The 15,457-nt window shown below is 42.2% G+C and overlaps 1 protein-coding gene across 1 annotated transcript in view; it reads left to right on the top strand.

Moving 5' to 3' along the window:
- LOC140471237 (sonic hedgehog protein-like) overlaps positions 1-15,457 on the top strand; it is a 102,532-nt gene that overhangs the window by 63,040 nt on the left and 24,035 nt on the right. Inside the window, exon 2 of the mRNA XM_072567192.1 lies at positions 12,972-13,233. Within this exon, the coding sequence (XP_072423293.1) occupies positions 12,972-13,233 (262 nt within the window). The remainder of the gene's footprint in view (positions 1-12,971; positions 13,234-15,457) is intronic.

The raw sequence follows: 15,457 nt of genomic DNA, 5'->3' as shown, positions 1-15,457 counted from the left end.
CCTGATCCTAAACCTTTTTTATTCAGGATGGATTTCTAAACTGCCTGATCTACAGTCAATGTGTTTCAGGTCTAACTCAGTTCTCATTAGAGAACTGTTGGTTCACTGGCTGACAGCCTGTGTTATGCTTTTTCTTTTACTTTAAGAAAAGGACAATGCTGATTTTTTTTTTGGCAGGGCTTAGCCCTTGCACTCTAGCTTTCTTTCTTTGTATGTGTTTTCACTTTTTTTGGTTTGAGCCCCTGGTACAAAATGTACCTTTCCAGATGAGCTGTTCCTGTGGGTAGGCCTGGCCCTTTGTCAGTGGACTAGGTCTCTGTGTAAAAACTGTGTGCTGGAAGGTGAGCATTCACAGTGACCTGGGGTTCAGGAGTGGACTGAACCCCTGAGTTAACTGCACCTTCACAATGTACTGTGTTCCTGTGAGTTGGCCTGGTTCTCTCTGGATAAACCAGGCCTCTATGGAAACTGAACATCTGTGTGCTGTGGGGTGTGTATTTGCTGCCTTCAGGAGTGGACTCTGCATGCTGGAGTGGGTTCTGCCTTTGCTTGTGGACTCTATCCCTAACAATGCATTCTCTCCACTGGAGGGGACTCCATTCCTGGGAATGGACTCTACATTCTGAAGAGAACTGTTTATGGTAATGGACTCTCTACCAGAAAGGACTTGGTTTGTTGGTAATTGACTGTCTTTTTGCTTGTTGGGATTATCACCTGCACTGCCTTGTCCATCCCTGGGTCTGGCAGGCCTTGCTGTGAGTTGGGAGGCTCATAGGTCATCCCAAAAGCTGTCACCCCAAGGGGCAGAGGGTGGGTAGGCTGCTCTGATGCTGGTTGCCCCGAGAGCTGGAAGGTGGGTAGGCCATTGAGTGCTGTCATCCTGAGAAGGGGTAATCTGGTTGGGCTGTCCTGGACGTGGCTGAAAGATGTCAGCAGTTGAGCCAGAAGGTGCATCAGAACAGGCTGAGATCTGGAAGGCTTGTGGGCTGTCCTGTGCACCATCATCCCAGGGTGGGGGATGGGCTGTCCTAGAAGTGGCCAGAAGGTGTGTCTGGGCAGTCCACAGGCCAAATGGTGCATTGGGTGGGCAAGAGCCAGATGGTATGTAGCAGCAGACAGAGCTGGACAGTGGGTAGGTCGTCCTTAGCACTGTCATCCCAGGCAGGTACTAGGCTGGGCTGTCTTAGAGGTGGCTGGAGAGTGCGAGAGGTCAGTTAGGGAAGTTGGAAGGTGGGTAGGCTGTCCTGATTGCTGTTGTCTTGGAATGTGGGGAAACAGGATGGGCTGTCCTAGAGGTGGCTGGAAGGTGTGTCAGGGTGGACAGAGCCAGAAGGGGCCTAGGGGCAGGCTGCCTTTGAGTGGCTGGAAGGTGGGGGGTGAGAAACAGGTGGTTTGCTGAGTTGCCAGGGGTGTCTGTGACATGTACTGTTTGGTTTCAGACTGTTTGTGATTGCATTGACTGTTTCCTTGATTGATTGTAAGGTGGGGTTTGAGGTTTGTCCTCCGTTCCCTGTGAACTGATTTGTATAGTGGGGTTTGGGGGTCTGGCTTTGTTGCCCCTTTCCCTTGTAAATTGCTGTTAATGTTAACTGTTTGTAATTTGTACTGGTTGATAAAAGGCTTTTTAAAAAAAAAGTGTCTGAGGTTCTGTTCACTCAAAGCTGGAGGTCTGAAAAAGCTGGATCAGTGTCAAGTACTCCACGTGTAAATAAAGGGGGACTTGGTGACAGGATAACAGCCTCTGGAACCTTTCCAGTGGTGATGAGGGAAAAATATGCTCCTAAAGAAATTTGCTCGCAACAGTCACCTTTGAGTTGAGGTAAACATTTCTGACATTATGCTGTTTATTTGGGAAGCCTAACTTGTTTGATCCTGCTGTCGAAGACTGGGCCTAGTATGTGGAAGTGTTGTTTTTGGGCAAATGACATTGGGGTAGATGAGAAGCACTGGCATCTCTAAATTGTGAGAAGCAATGAGTAATTCTCCTGACAGCTTGTGGACCAGCAGCTTTTTTGTTACTAGGAGCCTAACATTTCAATAACACTCCCCAGGACCTTACCATTAAGTGTATAAGTCCTGCTCTGATATACCTTTCTAAAATGCAGCACTTATCTAAATTAAACTCCATCTGCCATTTCTCGGCCCATTGGCCCATCTGATCAAGACTCTAGACCCACTAGACCTAAATGGAGTAAGAGAACTCATAGGCCAGTGTCCAGGAGAGTGTGCACCCTGGAAAGTCCACCTATATCTGGTTTGGAAGAGTTAAGTTACTGAACAACATCCAAATCGGAACCAATCAAAATAAACATCTGGTTAAATGGTCACCCAGTTCTAATGGAGGTTGATACCTGGTGTGGCTGTATCAGTGATTGCAGAACTATCTTTAATAAAATTCACTCTGGACTCCAAGCCTTAAGTTTGCATGAGGCCTCAGCTAGACTAAGAACCTATACCAGGGAACCCTTACAGATTAAGGATACAACTTTGGTTCTGGTCTGATATGAGAAGCAGCTTTGATACATACACAGAGTAAAAGGCTCAGGCTTAAGCTTGATGGTGTGAAAATGGTTCAGGATGATTTACCTTGATTGGCTCAACATTTTATGATTTAAACATGGTTGTCAGAGTGAAGTCCTAATTAAATACCTAAGTTTTTCAGAAGTGTCAACAGATTACCAAAGAAGACAAGGCCACCTTGCATGTTGACCAGGAAGCAATTCCACGATTCTGCAAGACCGATCCAGTGCTGTTTCCCTTGCATGCAAAAGTAAAGGCAGAAATCAGGAGGCTGGAAAGTGAAGAAATCATCAAACCAATCTAGTTTGTGGAATGGGCAGCACCAGTTGTACTGATGGTGAAGCCTGACAGATCAGTTTGCCTTTGGAGATTTTAAACAAACTGCTTCTTGTAGCTAGATCAGGATTTGTATACAAAGCTGGTGTGGGGTTTGGGGGGGGGGTCCTTCATGAAGCTGGACATGAACAATGTGTACCTGCAATTGTGGTTAGGTGAGGATTCTCTAAGTATGCCAAATTAATGCCCATAAGGCTTGTAACAACATGAGACTGCCATTTGGGGCATCATCAGCCTCCTCCATCTTTCAGTGGACCATAAGAACATTTTTCAAGGTCTACCTCTGGCTCAGGTTGTCATTTTATCTGGATGTGTTAATAACAGGGAAAAACCTCTAAACAGCACTTAGAACTTAGACATCAATGTTTCTCCAAGGCAGGCATATAACTTAGATGGGAAAAATGTGTATTCCAAGCAGCCCAAAATACCAACTTGGTCTACAGAGTCAACAAGACTGGGTTACACCCATTGGAAGATAAAGTGAGGGTGATCAAAGGTGCCCTGGCTCCCACGGCTGTACCGCAACTCCAATCTTTCCTTGGATTGGTGAATTATTATAGAATGTTCATTATATTTAACCTGACCTCTATCTGGGCAACCTTACATCTACTATTGAAAAAGGGGCAGCCTTTGAAATGGTCTTTTAGATAATACATAGTCTTTCAGGAAGTTGTCTAAGATATTGGCATGCTATGATCCTAGTCAAAGTCTGGTTCTGATATGCAATGCTTCCATGTACGGTATTGGGGTAGTGTTGGTTTACAGATGGCTCAATGGAGCAGCATGCCCAATAGCTTATGGTTCCTGGACTTTGGCTCATATAGAGCATAAATATGCCCAGCTGGAGAAGTAAGGTTTGACGGTCATCTTTGGTGTGAAAGTTCCACCAATGCCCTTATAAATATAATTTTGTAACAGTCCACAAACTCCTGCCAGAGCTACTCAGAGGACAGGGCCATACTGCCCATAGCTTCAGGTTGAATCCAGCAGTGGAATCTCATTCTCTGTGCCTACAATTACAAGTTTGAACACCACTAGGGAGGCCAAGTCGCAAATGTGGATGCCTTGAGGTGCCTCCCATTGGCAGATATTTCACTGGTGTCACTGCCAGTGCAAGAGTTCATGCTGGTTTTAAACTTTCTAGACACCCTTTCAGTCATCACTGACAATATCAGACTATGAACACAAAAAGATCTGGTCCTGGCAAAACTAAAACAGCTGGTGGTAATGGAGGAAACCAAAGGGCCATCACATCCAGAATTGGAACCTTTCTGGACCTGGTGAGACCAGATCACCCTTGAGGATTACATTTTTATTGAGGAGCAAGAGTGATTGTCCCAAACAAAATTGGGGGGAGGGTGAAATGGCATCAGGAATGTCAATGCTGGACACAAGACTCCTCTACGTAAGAGAGACAGTTTACTTCAGGGAACAAAGTTTGGTGTCAAGACCATGGAAATAGCCCAGCATGGAGAAGAGGTGTGGTCGATGCGAGGTCAGGTCCCATGACACAAAGTTCAGGTAGATGAGGCTATCCAGAAAAAGCACATGGACCGCATGAAACTTTCAAAATTGCAAACGTGGCAGGAGCAAAACATATCTGGCTCCTCAGAACAACTGGAAAGGCTGTCAGAACCCATGAGTTCTCCCTCTCTGTCTAGCTCAAAGAAATCTTGGAGTCTGAGATGGATACGGCAGATATTGCAGCCTCGATGCCTTTACTACTTGAAGAAGAGGATGAATTTCTTCCGAGATGCTCTGAGCACAAGAGGTGGACTATGGTCTAGTACACACTGCCCATATCCAAGGCTGAATTGGATGAGCTGGACCTGGTACAAAAACACCCCAGGAGAGGATATAAGACAAAGAACACAGGCCTACATCCCTGGACTTACAGGGGGAGGGATGTAGTGATTGTAACAAGGTCAGCCAGGTAGCTCTCTGTCTCTGGAAGGCTCAATGACTCCTGTTTCTGATTGAATGGCCAGTAGCCTGAGAACAGTATTCCAATGAGAGTCAGTGCCTTCAGAAAGTGAGAAGAAAACAGAGAATATAACAACTCTGGGAAACAGTTCCTGAACTTTGAAAGGGTTGGAGCAGGAAATCAGTCAACTCCTGATTGCCAATACTCCCAAAAATGCCTCCCTGTAAGGACAGGATTAAACTAATTTGTAATGTGAACCATAGTTCCATATTCAACCAGGGTTTAAGATTAAACATACAAAATGGCAACTTAAGGAAGGTACTGGAAAGGGACTAGGTACCATGGAACCATTCCCCAGCATGGATGATTCCTCCTAAGCGAAGGTGAATGGGAGGAAATCATGAAAGGGAACAGAATGTTGGAAGCTTTTCTGGACCATACCAAATGATGGAGATTTACAATACAGAAGGAAGCCATTCAACCCACCATGCCTGTGCCATCCCTTTCTCAAATAATTGAACTAATTTCACTGCCCCACCATTTTCCCCAGCCTTGCATCATCTCTCTTCAAACATGGTTTTTTAATGGTACAGGGGTCCCTCCTGCAACCAGTCTATAATCCAATAACCCTCAAAATAATTTTCCGTGATTGTCATTCCTCACTCTCTGAATAATGACTTTAAATGCATTGCCAGCTCAGCAACAAGTTTGTATTGAATCTTATGAAACAAACAAATTAATACAAATGTTTTAGACACAGCTAACTTTGTGATCAAAAAGAAATAAAATTAAAACTTTTCATTTGTAATTTTAATTAATCTTAGTTAAGGATGCACTTTATTGAAACTGTATGCTGTTGCACAAAGGAAAAATAATTCCAAAGCTGAAAGTGAAGGGTGAAAAAAAACTTATTTCAAACTATCAGAAATTAATAACACTTTTGTAACTAGTTGAGAATAATTGAGCACACTGGACAGATAATTGAGGTTAATTAACTGCAAAGCTTAAGTCTGTAATGTTTTAATCTTAAATCCCCTGTATGCAGTGATAAGGAACAATAGAGGCGCTCAGGCAATGTAAAAATGCTCTCAAATAATTTGGAAGGGTGGATGATTGTGCCTTTAAAAGGGTGAAGTCGCCTAGGACTGCACTTGTTTAAGATTCAGGACTCATTCTGGAGAATAGCACTAGAGAAAGACAAAAGCATTTTGTCTGTCCTGTTGATTGGAAAATTGATATGTGGTGTGGAAATACCTGACAAAGGAGGGAGAGGGAGAGGAATAATCCTTAAAAAAAACACACCATTGGCCCAGTTCAGTGCACTCTCCTGTGTCCAACTGAAGTATAGGAAAGCTCCTGGCTTGAGTTAGTTGAAGTATTCGGAAATCTTCAACTTACTATAATGCCTCCGGCTCAAGGTGGTTATCATCAGATGTTCCAACTTCTCTTTGTTCTCATAGAAAGTACACATGGTAGCACAGTGGTTAGCACTGCTGCCTCATAGCGCTGGAGACCCGGCTTCAATTCCTACCTCTGGCAACTATCTGTGTGGAGTTTGCACATTCTTCCTGTGTCTGGGTGCTCTGGTTTCCTCCCACAGTCCAAAAATGTGCAGGTTAGGTGAATTGGCCATGCTAAATTGCCTGTAGTGTTAGGTGAAGGGGTTAAATATAGGGGAATGGGGCTGGGTGGGTTGCTCTTCTGAGGGTCGGTGTTGGACTTGTTGGGCCAAAGGGCCTGTTTCTACACTGTAAGTAATCTAATCTAATCCGATATTGTGCTTGATATTTCTTTTTATAACAAACTAGACTTTGCTTTCAAGTAATTGTGGAAATGTGCAGTTTTCATATGCAATTTCTGAAAGTGCCGTTCCATTAGCAGCAATGAATACATAGCTTTGCAGTGCGCAATTTTTCATTAAATGTCTGACGCCAACAGGGACAAAATCAATTTAACAACGAGTCTCCACAAGTGCTGGTAAACTCATTCATGGAAAGTTGCAATTCTGTACTGATGGGAGAGGCCAGCTCCTAAACATGCAAAGAAGGCGCCAAGTGTTCGCAATATTATCACTGCCAAAGTGAATGCTCTCTCAACAACTGAAGACCTAGCTGAAGGTCTAGAAGAAGATGCCCGTTTAAAAGAAAAGTACAAAGGTAAGGATTCAATATTACTGTAAAAGCAGTGCATATATGGATATATGGAATGAACATATGAACATATATGGAACTGAAGGAGAGTGTAGTTAAAGTTAAAAGCAAACTGTACAGGCTCAGATGAATGTTAGCAAGATGCAGCAAATAATGCTTCTGAACCAAAATTGTAGTATTATGTAAATTGCATTAAACATGCCATGTTGGGGAAAGGGGAGAGAATGTATTGCAGGAAGAACCTCCACAGGCCAAAGTATCCTGACTCAATCCCCTCTTTTGTTTTAAAGGCAAAACTGGCATTTCCCCGAAGGGCATGAAATGGAACAAGTGATGGACCCCCTCCCAGACATTCAGGAACTCACTCCATATGAGGAAGCTATGGTTGATTTATTCGGGAGGGAGAGTTGGGACAGTGGAGATTGGAGGGGAGCGCAGAACTGCTGGTATGTACTATATTACTCATATATTCTATGATTGCACGGTGTGTTACATCAACATGTCCATTAGCACTAATTCTGCACAAGCGCATAATAGTGCATGCAATGGCAAAATAGGACACAACTGGATGTGTGCTGAAGTACTCCTAATGTGCAATTAGCTCTGTCCACAGAGCGTATGGATTATCAACTGCACCAGAAGAACACTACAAGCATAAGCACTGTCATCACTCCCAGTTAAACTGGATATCAGCACAAATGTACCTACCAATGGGAGAGGTAGACAAATTCTACTGGTCAGCAAGAAAAAAAGCACTGGTGAAGAGTAGATATATGGATATGGGAAGCCACCTGTTAGGGTGCAGCTTCAGCATATTTTGTGCCCCTATGGGGTTGCATGAAATGCAGACCAGTTGTGGACCTCATGTCAAACAGTACAACACTGCAATGTGGACTAATCTGCCTCCTTACACATACCAGTGAAAGGTGGTTTGGGTTGTATGGAACAGCTAAATACTTGTGTATCCCATGTAAGTGACATCATGGAGCACATTTATAGACTGCAATTTGACATGGTTAATGGCAGTGGCAGTGGTGCCTGCAGAGTTGACATCCAATTATGAATACGCCTATTCTTGCTCCAGAGGCTTTATTCTACATAGGTTCTACGAAGTTCATAGATGCTCAGTGTGCTATACTCCTACAGATCAGTAGGCATCATGAGAAGCAGTACCAGTGATATTTGTGGAGTAGCACAAGAACAACTGGTTGGAGCTCATGTCAGTGGCAGTTGTGTGCTATTGTGTAACGATTGGTGCTACCTCTGACAGTGACTATGGTGACTTGGCACTGATGCAGAGTTAGTAACAGTTACAAGTCATGAACTTTCTGAAACCCTCTCGGCTCACTAGATGGGTACACAGCCACTCACCAATAATATTCTCTGAATGGCATATGGCTCACTGACAACCCACAGGGAATGTGACACATGTGGCAAATACATCGGTACTATACCACTTGAATAAAATGTTTTTACGTTCAGTGTGTTGCAGACTCATTATTTTACTATGCGCAAAATAAAACAAAAGCTGTGAAGAGCCAAAGTAGGTGACAGGGCTTGTGATGTAGGAGGTGTCTTATGAAATTACCAGTGGCGGTGCATTCTTCCTTCATGTTTTCACAGACTAGGTGGTCCTCTTTGGTCAATGAGCTTGACCAAGACTGGGTAGATGACCATTTATGTGCTCCACTTGATGAAAAAGAATCACTGCTGAGTTGTACATCTCGTCTGCACCCTTTCTTGTGTTCTGGCTGACACACTTACGTTCTCAGGCAGGAAACTGCACTGCTCAATTCTGCCACTGCTGTGTTGATATTTCCATTTGATGTTCTTTATTAAGTTCTCTGAAACCATGTCTGACGTGAAGTAAATATCACTTTTCAATTTCACCCTGCAGCTGTAGAATGATGTCCAAATTCATAACTTTTTATAGTCTTTGCCAATCAAAAATGACCCTTATTCCTCCCTGTCTTTCAATAATTTTTTTTTAAAAACTATTTTTCAAGCAGGGAGGAACCGGGTTGATTAAAAACATTTAAAACTTAGTGCTAAAGTTAGCAAGCACAGCAATGTTTTTCCCTGAGTGAGTCAGATTCTGTTCTAATGCCCCCTAAGGTCAAAGTCTGTTGACACTCCCTGTCCAAGCTCATATGAACAACATCCACCTGAGCCGGAGGAACTGGGAGGTGCCTGTGGAACTATGGGGAGATAATGAACTTTTGCCTGTTGGTAAATCCACTGCTCATTGTGGTATTGAATCTACATACCAGGAAAGTCCCATGTCTCATGACTGGACTGTATGGAGTCAATCAAACAGCTTTCAGGGCAACTACAATTAATCTCTACAACCGTGGGCCAGGGAGTATGTTATGGTGCCAGAAATAAATCCTGGTTCCTGCTGGGATATGTATCCAAGTGAGTATTGGGCAAGGAGAGATTTGGATTTGGCACAAAACCAAGTCAAATAACCTGATGATACTTTGTCTAGAATAATGGATGAAGACTTTGCTCAGATCTAGGCCTCCATACCACCACCTTCAGTTTGGGAGAATGACTAAACGGAATTGTGAATTTATAGTTAATTATATATTGAAAATCTTTTGTATGATAGGTCAGCTGCGTATCTGTTCTATCTCTTTTATCTGTGTACTGCATGCTTGCAGGATACAAGCAAGGGGATTCATTTTCTTTATTCTGGAACTCAGAGTATGCATAGCCCTTGAGGTTTCGTCCTAGCATTTTTTTTCCAAAATTCAGATTATTTTGAACTAGCAATGTCAGGCTTGGCTGGCGTGCTGCCATTTTAACCCCATGAATTTGCAGTTCTGGGTTGTACCTTTTCAAACTTGCACACCTGCGTGTGGGTGTGACTGGTTTCCATATTAAGTTCCGTTTCATCGTGACTAGTTTATGTGCTTCCAACCGAAGAATTGTGACATTGGGTGGGCTTGTTATAAAATATAACAAGCTCAACAAAGAGTATTCACTAGAAACTCAATTGGTGTATGAAATCTGATGATGGATTATAATTATAATATAACACAGTAATGCACCCAGTGTATTATCCAATTGACACGGAGATCAAGTAGAGTACAATCCTCATTTGGACAGGGATAACTGTTAATGAAACTTGGCTTTGAAATAAAATACTTCAGGAATATGAGTTTTAATATTTTATTTCTAGACTGATGTGTGCATTGGACTTGTGGAAGTTTTACTTGCTAGTTCAGGCCTGAATTCAATCTTGGGTAGTTGCCTTTTTCCAGCTTGGCTTAATTGGCAGCAACAGCCTTAAATTAGAGGATTGTTCACCACTTGAGTATTTCACATAAATCTGGGATAGCGATGAGGAGATGCCGGATTGTCTGAGGAACCATTCCTTGGATTAAATTTTAAAAAAAACATTGCCTACCTGTTTATGTGAATGTCAAATACTTTAAAAGGAGCAATTTTCCTTGTGTCCAGGCCAGGACTTTTTTTTTTCAGTCAAAAGCAGACTAATTGTCTATTTAATTGATGTTTATGAAATCTTGTTATGCGCAAATTGGCTGCTGCATTTGCTATTACAATGGCATTTTGGAATTACTGTGAGTGGTTTGAGGTGTGATAAGGTGCTGTCTAAATGCAAACCCTCACTTCCTTATGTATTAAAGTTTCTATCAGGTTTTTTCCACTTATAGAGCCATGGAGCTGTACAGCATGGAAGCAGACCTTTTTTGGTCCAACTCCTCTGGCAGCTCATTCCATACATGCACCACCCTCCGTGAAAAAGTTGCCCCTTAGGTTCATTTTATATCTCTCCCCTCTCACCCTAAACCTATGCCCTCTAGTTCTGGACTCCCCTACCCCAGGGAAAAGATCTTGTCTATTTGCTCTATCCATGCCCCTTGTGATTTTATAAACCTGTGTAAGGTCACCCCTCAACGTCTGATGCTCCAAGGAAAATAGCCCCAGCTTATTCAGCCTCTCCCTATAGCTCAAACCCTCCAACCCAGACAATATTATTGTAAATCTTTTCTGAACCTTTTCAAGTTTAACAACATCTTTCCTATAGCAGGGAGATCAGAATTGAACTTGACAAGTATGAATGAGCAGAAAGAAATTTCAATGTCTTTGGTTGGCAGTGGCTCAGTAGTGAGCACTGATACCTCACAGCTCCAGATTCCAAGTTTGATTCCAGCCTTGGGTGACTGTGTCTGTGTAGAGTTTGCATATTCTCCGTGTGTCTATGCAGGTTTCCTGCCACAGACCAAAGATGAGCTGGTTAGGCGGATTGGCCATAATAATTTTATCATAGTGTTTAGGGATGTACAGGCTAAGTAGATTAGCTTAGGTGAATGTGGGGTTAGAGGGATAGGGTAGGGGCTGGGTCTGGGTGGGATGCTCTTCAGAGGGTCGTTGCAGACTTGATGGGCCAAATGGCCTGTTATCACACTGTAAAGAAGATGAAACTTTGTTCATTCTTGAAATGTATGATTCTATATGTGGTGTAATATTGGAATGAAAACTTGTTGGGTTTCTACAGTCTTGCGTTTCTACAGTCTCTACCAAAAAAAGTCTTGATTTCCCTTTGGACGGGAAGAAGCACCTTCAATATCCAGTCTATGCTTTGTTAGCTAACCTCTGCTGCGGGAGCAATTAATGTACAAAACTTAACCACCTCTACCTCCTGGTTGAGAAGTGCAGTAGAAACAAATTCTTCCTGGTCATTGCACAGTGGCTTTTGCAGGCATGAGTGAATATTGGACAGATACACAACTGGATTTGGTAAACCCCTCCCTGGTTTTCAGTTGCATAGTTTTCTCAGATTCAGTCATCCTTTTTGACTCTGAGTAAGGCATTAGTGATATGAGTTGGCATCTTGAGGGGAGAAAACTGAGAGAGGCATAAACCTCATCCACATTGAGGGAAGCAATACTGTTTTAGTAAAATTTAAGCAGTTGTCATCTTCATTTGTCTGTTGGAAATGATAATAATGTGACTCACTCTCCAATTTACCTAATGTAAATATGCACCTAATACCTGTTTGCATCCTTCCCTACACAATAAACACCAACTGAGGATAAGAAATTCAAGGGATCAACGCAAGCATGGTACAGTGTTTTGATTACCAATGCGTTCCTGTTTTACCAGGTACTTGCGTACTGTTTTAAATTAGGGAAAAAAAAATCCCTCGAACGATTGTTGGCCCATGTCAATATTTATGGGCTTCCTGCTGTGATAATCAGTGACGGAAGGTGGAATTCTGCGATCATAGCTGGACATATTCCAAAAAATAGCAGAAATTGAATCTTGTAATCAAAATTCTGACTGAAAGCTAAACTATAACTTCACACTGAGCACTTCCCGTTTCTCTCTCCTCCCCATCTCTTCATTTTCAGACTGTGTGATGTTTGTGACGATGTTAATTGTTTCAATGGTCTATTTTGCAGAAAGAATAGAATGGGACAATTCCTTAATACTTTTACTAAGAATCATCACGCAGCTAACTCAGTCCACCTGATGGCAAAATGTTTCTCCATTACTTGTCTGAGGTATAATGGTACCATTGGAGGCTGGAGATGATGAAAGATAGGGAGGGGGCAAGCTGTGGCATGATTTGACAAAAGGCTCCATTTTAAAATCAAGGCTTGTGTAACTGGGAGCTACAGTCGGTGAGCAAGCAGGAATTAATGGATGACTGGAACTTGGTGAGAGTTAAGATACCGAATGGAGAGTTTTGAATGGCCTCAAATTCAACAAGAGTGAAAATCGGAAGCATTAGGGTGGTCACATCCAGGGGTAACAAAAATGCAGGTAAAAGTTTGAGGTAGGGGTGGAGTGATGGTGTGGATAGTGCTTGCTAAACTAGGAAAACAGTTGCAGACCATGAGTTTCAAAGTGACATCTCAATTACAGACCAGTTGGCATTTCTGTGTTTGGGTACTGCAAGTTTAGAAATAACTCATCTGTCTGAGATAGACTAGCCCCAGACATTATCACCTTTGTTTTGGAATACCATGCCAATAATAACAAATATATTTATTTCTATTAAATTTCAGCGCTGTAAGGATAAAGTGAATTCACTTGCAATCTCTGTGATGAACCAGTGGCCAGGCGTGAAGCTCCGGGTAACAGAGGGCTGGGATGAAGATGGACATCATTCAAAGGAATCCTTGCATTATGAGGGCCGAGCAGTAGATATCACCACTTCCGACAGGGATCGCACCAAGTATGGCATGCTGGCCCGTTTGGCAGTTGAGGCTGGATTTGACTGGGTTTATTATGAGTCAAAAGCCCACATTCATTGTTCAGTGAAATCAGGTAAGAGTCAGAGCTTCATCTGGGCTTCAAAAGGATTAAGATGTGGAATACTTCAGAGTTTTTTTTTAATACATGTTTGCAGAACCAAATCCACATTAATTGCCAAAATCTTATTGAAGAACAATTAAGCTCATTGCTTAGTGGTTACATGGTCAAATAGTTTGACAAGATGTCCTATTCGCACATGGAGAATGGGTATGGTACCAGAGCTGCTGGTCCCATTACAGGAGAAGAAAATAGGCAAACTTGAGCCTACGTTATCGGCCTTCTACTGCATCAGTGATGGAACATGTCAACCTCTAGAATGAAGTAACATGGATTTGCTCCTAAAACTCATCACGTGGCGTTCTTCCATTCTGAACAGCTGGTGGAGCAAAGTGCTGTATCCTCCCATTATGAAGGATGCAAGAATGGTAAACAATTCACCCTGAACTGTTATGAAAAGCAGTTTGCCCTACTCCAGTGGGGGAATTGTGTGATACAAGACCATAAAAAGAAATGAACTAAGGTGGATTACAGAATTTCTTTTTGTACTTTTGGCAACCTAACTGCAGTTAATGAAATTTCAGTTGTTCTGAATTAATCAAGAATATATAAATGCTTCTGTTCGCTACAATCAGCAACCTTTTTTTGTGGAGCCTCTTGTGAACACTCTCATTTTGGAAAGTGTAGTTATGGCTTCAAGTTCCACTTTGAGAAGTGTTAGTATATATTCAAAGCTGAGACCTCAGTACTGAGGGAGAGCTGCACTGTCTGATGTGCCATCTTTTGGATGAGATGTTAAAGTAAGTGGTGATCTGCCATTGATTAGACCTAAAAGATCCCCTCTCAATGTTTGGAAGAACAGCAGGTGAGTTCTTTCCCAATGTCAACATTTATCCCAAAACTAACATCAGTAAAGTCAATCTTCTGATTGTGTATTTTGTTGTTTGTGGGATCTGCTGTATGCAAATTGGCTGCTACACTTCCTGCATAACAATAGATATGACACTTTCAAACTACTACATTAGCTGTGAAGCACTTTAGAATGTTATAAAGACATGAAAGATCCAATTAAATGTATGCTTTTTTTCCATTCTTTTAGATGGACAACTTTGTTCAGGATGACTGGAATAAGGGGAAAAATGCACATAACTGGGGAAATGTTCATCTTAGTTACTCTTATGCCTAGTATGTAGTGTAACTGAGTTTCATCTAACTTTTTTGACATCCCCAAAATGTTCACGACGCACCAGTAACTGAGTGCTGACATAATTAAAAATTAATTCCTAATTTTATTTTTCCCTTTCTTATCAGCTTCCTTGGAGATCATTTTTCTTAATTTCTTTTTTTTTGTTGCCTCAATCTTTTTGTATTTTATTGACAGGCATTCTGTATATTTTATAAATCAAAGCATATTCCCTTAAAATATTTTGTTTGTATTTTATCCTTGCTGCAGCAGGGTACAACCACAATATCCAGATATTCAGAGATTAACTTTGCCATGCTTACAAATGCACTTTTGAGGCATGTTTGCTCTGAGAACCTTGATATCTCATTAGTGAATGGTATATGGTGCTGGCAGTTAAGCTGACTGGAATCTGAGGAGGTGATTTCTTCAGAATAAAAACCCTTGTAGTCAGAGCCGTCAGCCACTGGGCTACTGAGTTTACCTGATTAGTAGCCAGGCCATTCAGCCTGTAAGCGTCCGAGTTCAATTTCCTTGAAAGGTCATTTGGAGTAGTGATCGAACATTACAATTTGTTTCAGAGCCCTGGATTAGCTATTTTCTAATAAACCTGTTCAGCAATCTTATTATACTCTATAAAGCAGGTGGGACTTAAACCTGGGCCTCCTGGCTCAGAAGTAGGAACACTACCACAAGATCCCTAAACGTAAAGTTGCCAGAGTCCTAGTGGACCACAGAACTGCTCTCTTATTAGAGACAGACAACGAGTGGTGGGTTTAACTGGAGGCCATCACATTCCAGGCAAGGTTGAGAGGGCAGGACCTTCATGATCTTCAGAACATCAACTGAACCCAAGCTGTTGCCCCCACTCTGCACCGCAAATCAGCCATCCAACCAACTGAGCTAATCAACTCCTAAACTAATCCAGTACTCCCAGGAATATAGTATAAAGCTGGACTCTGGTGAGACTTTAAATCCCTTCAACCTCCTCTGACCACAAATCCAACACAGTATCTACTGCACCGCAGTGCCATTTACAAAATCATGGTTTGATCT

Source organism: Chiloscyllium punctatum, chromosome X (genome assembly GCF_047496795.1).
Source record: "Chiloscyllium punctatum isolate Juve2018m chromosome X, sChiPun1.3, whole genome shotgun sequence".
Classification (NCBI taxonomy): domain Eukaryota; kingdom Metazoa; phylum Chordata; class Chondrichthyes; order Orectolobiformes; family Hemiscylliidae; genus Chiloscyllium; species Chiloscyllium punctatum.
This window is presented reverse-complemented; position numbering and strand designations above follow the sequence as displayed.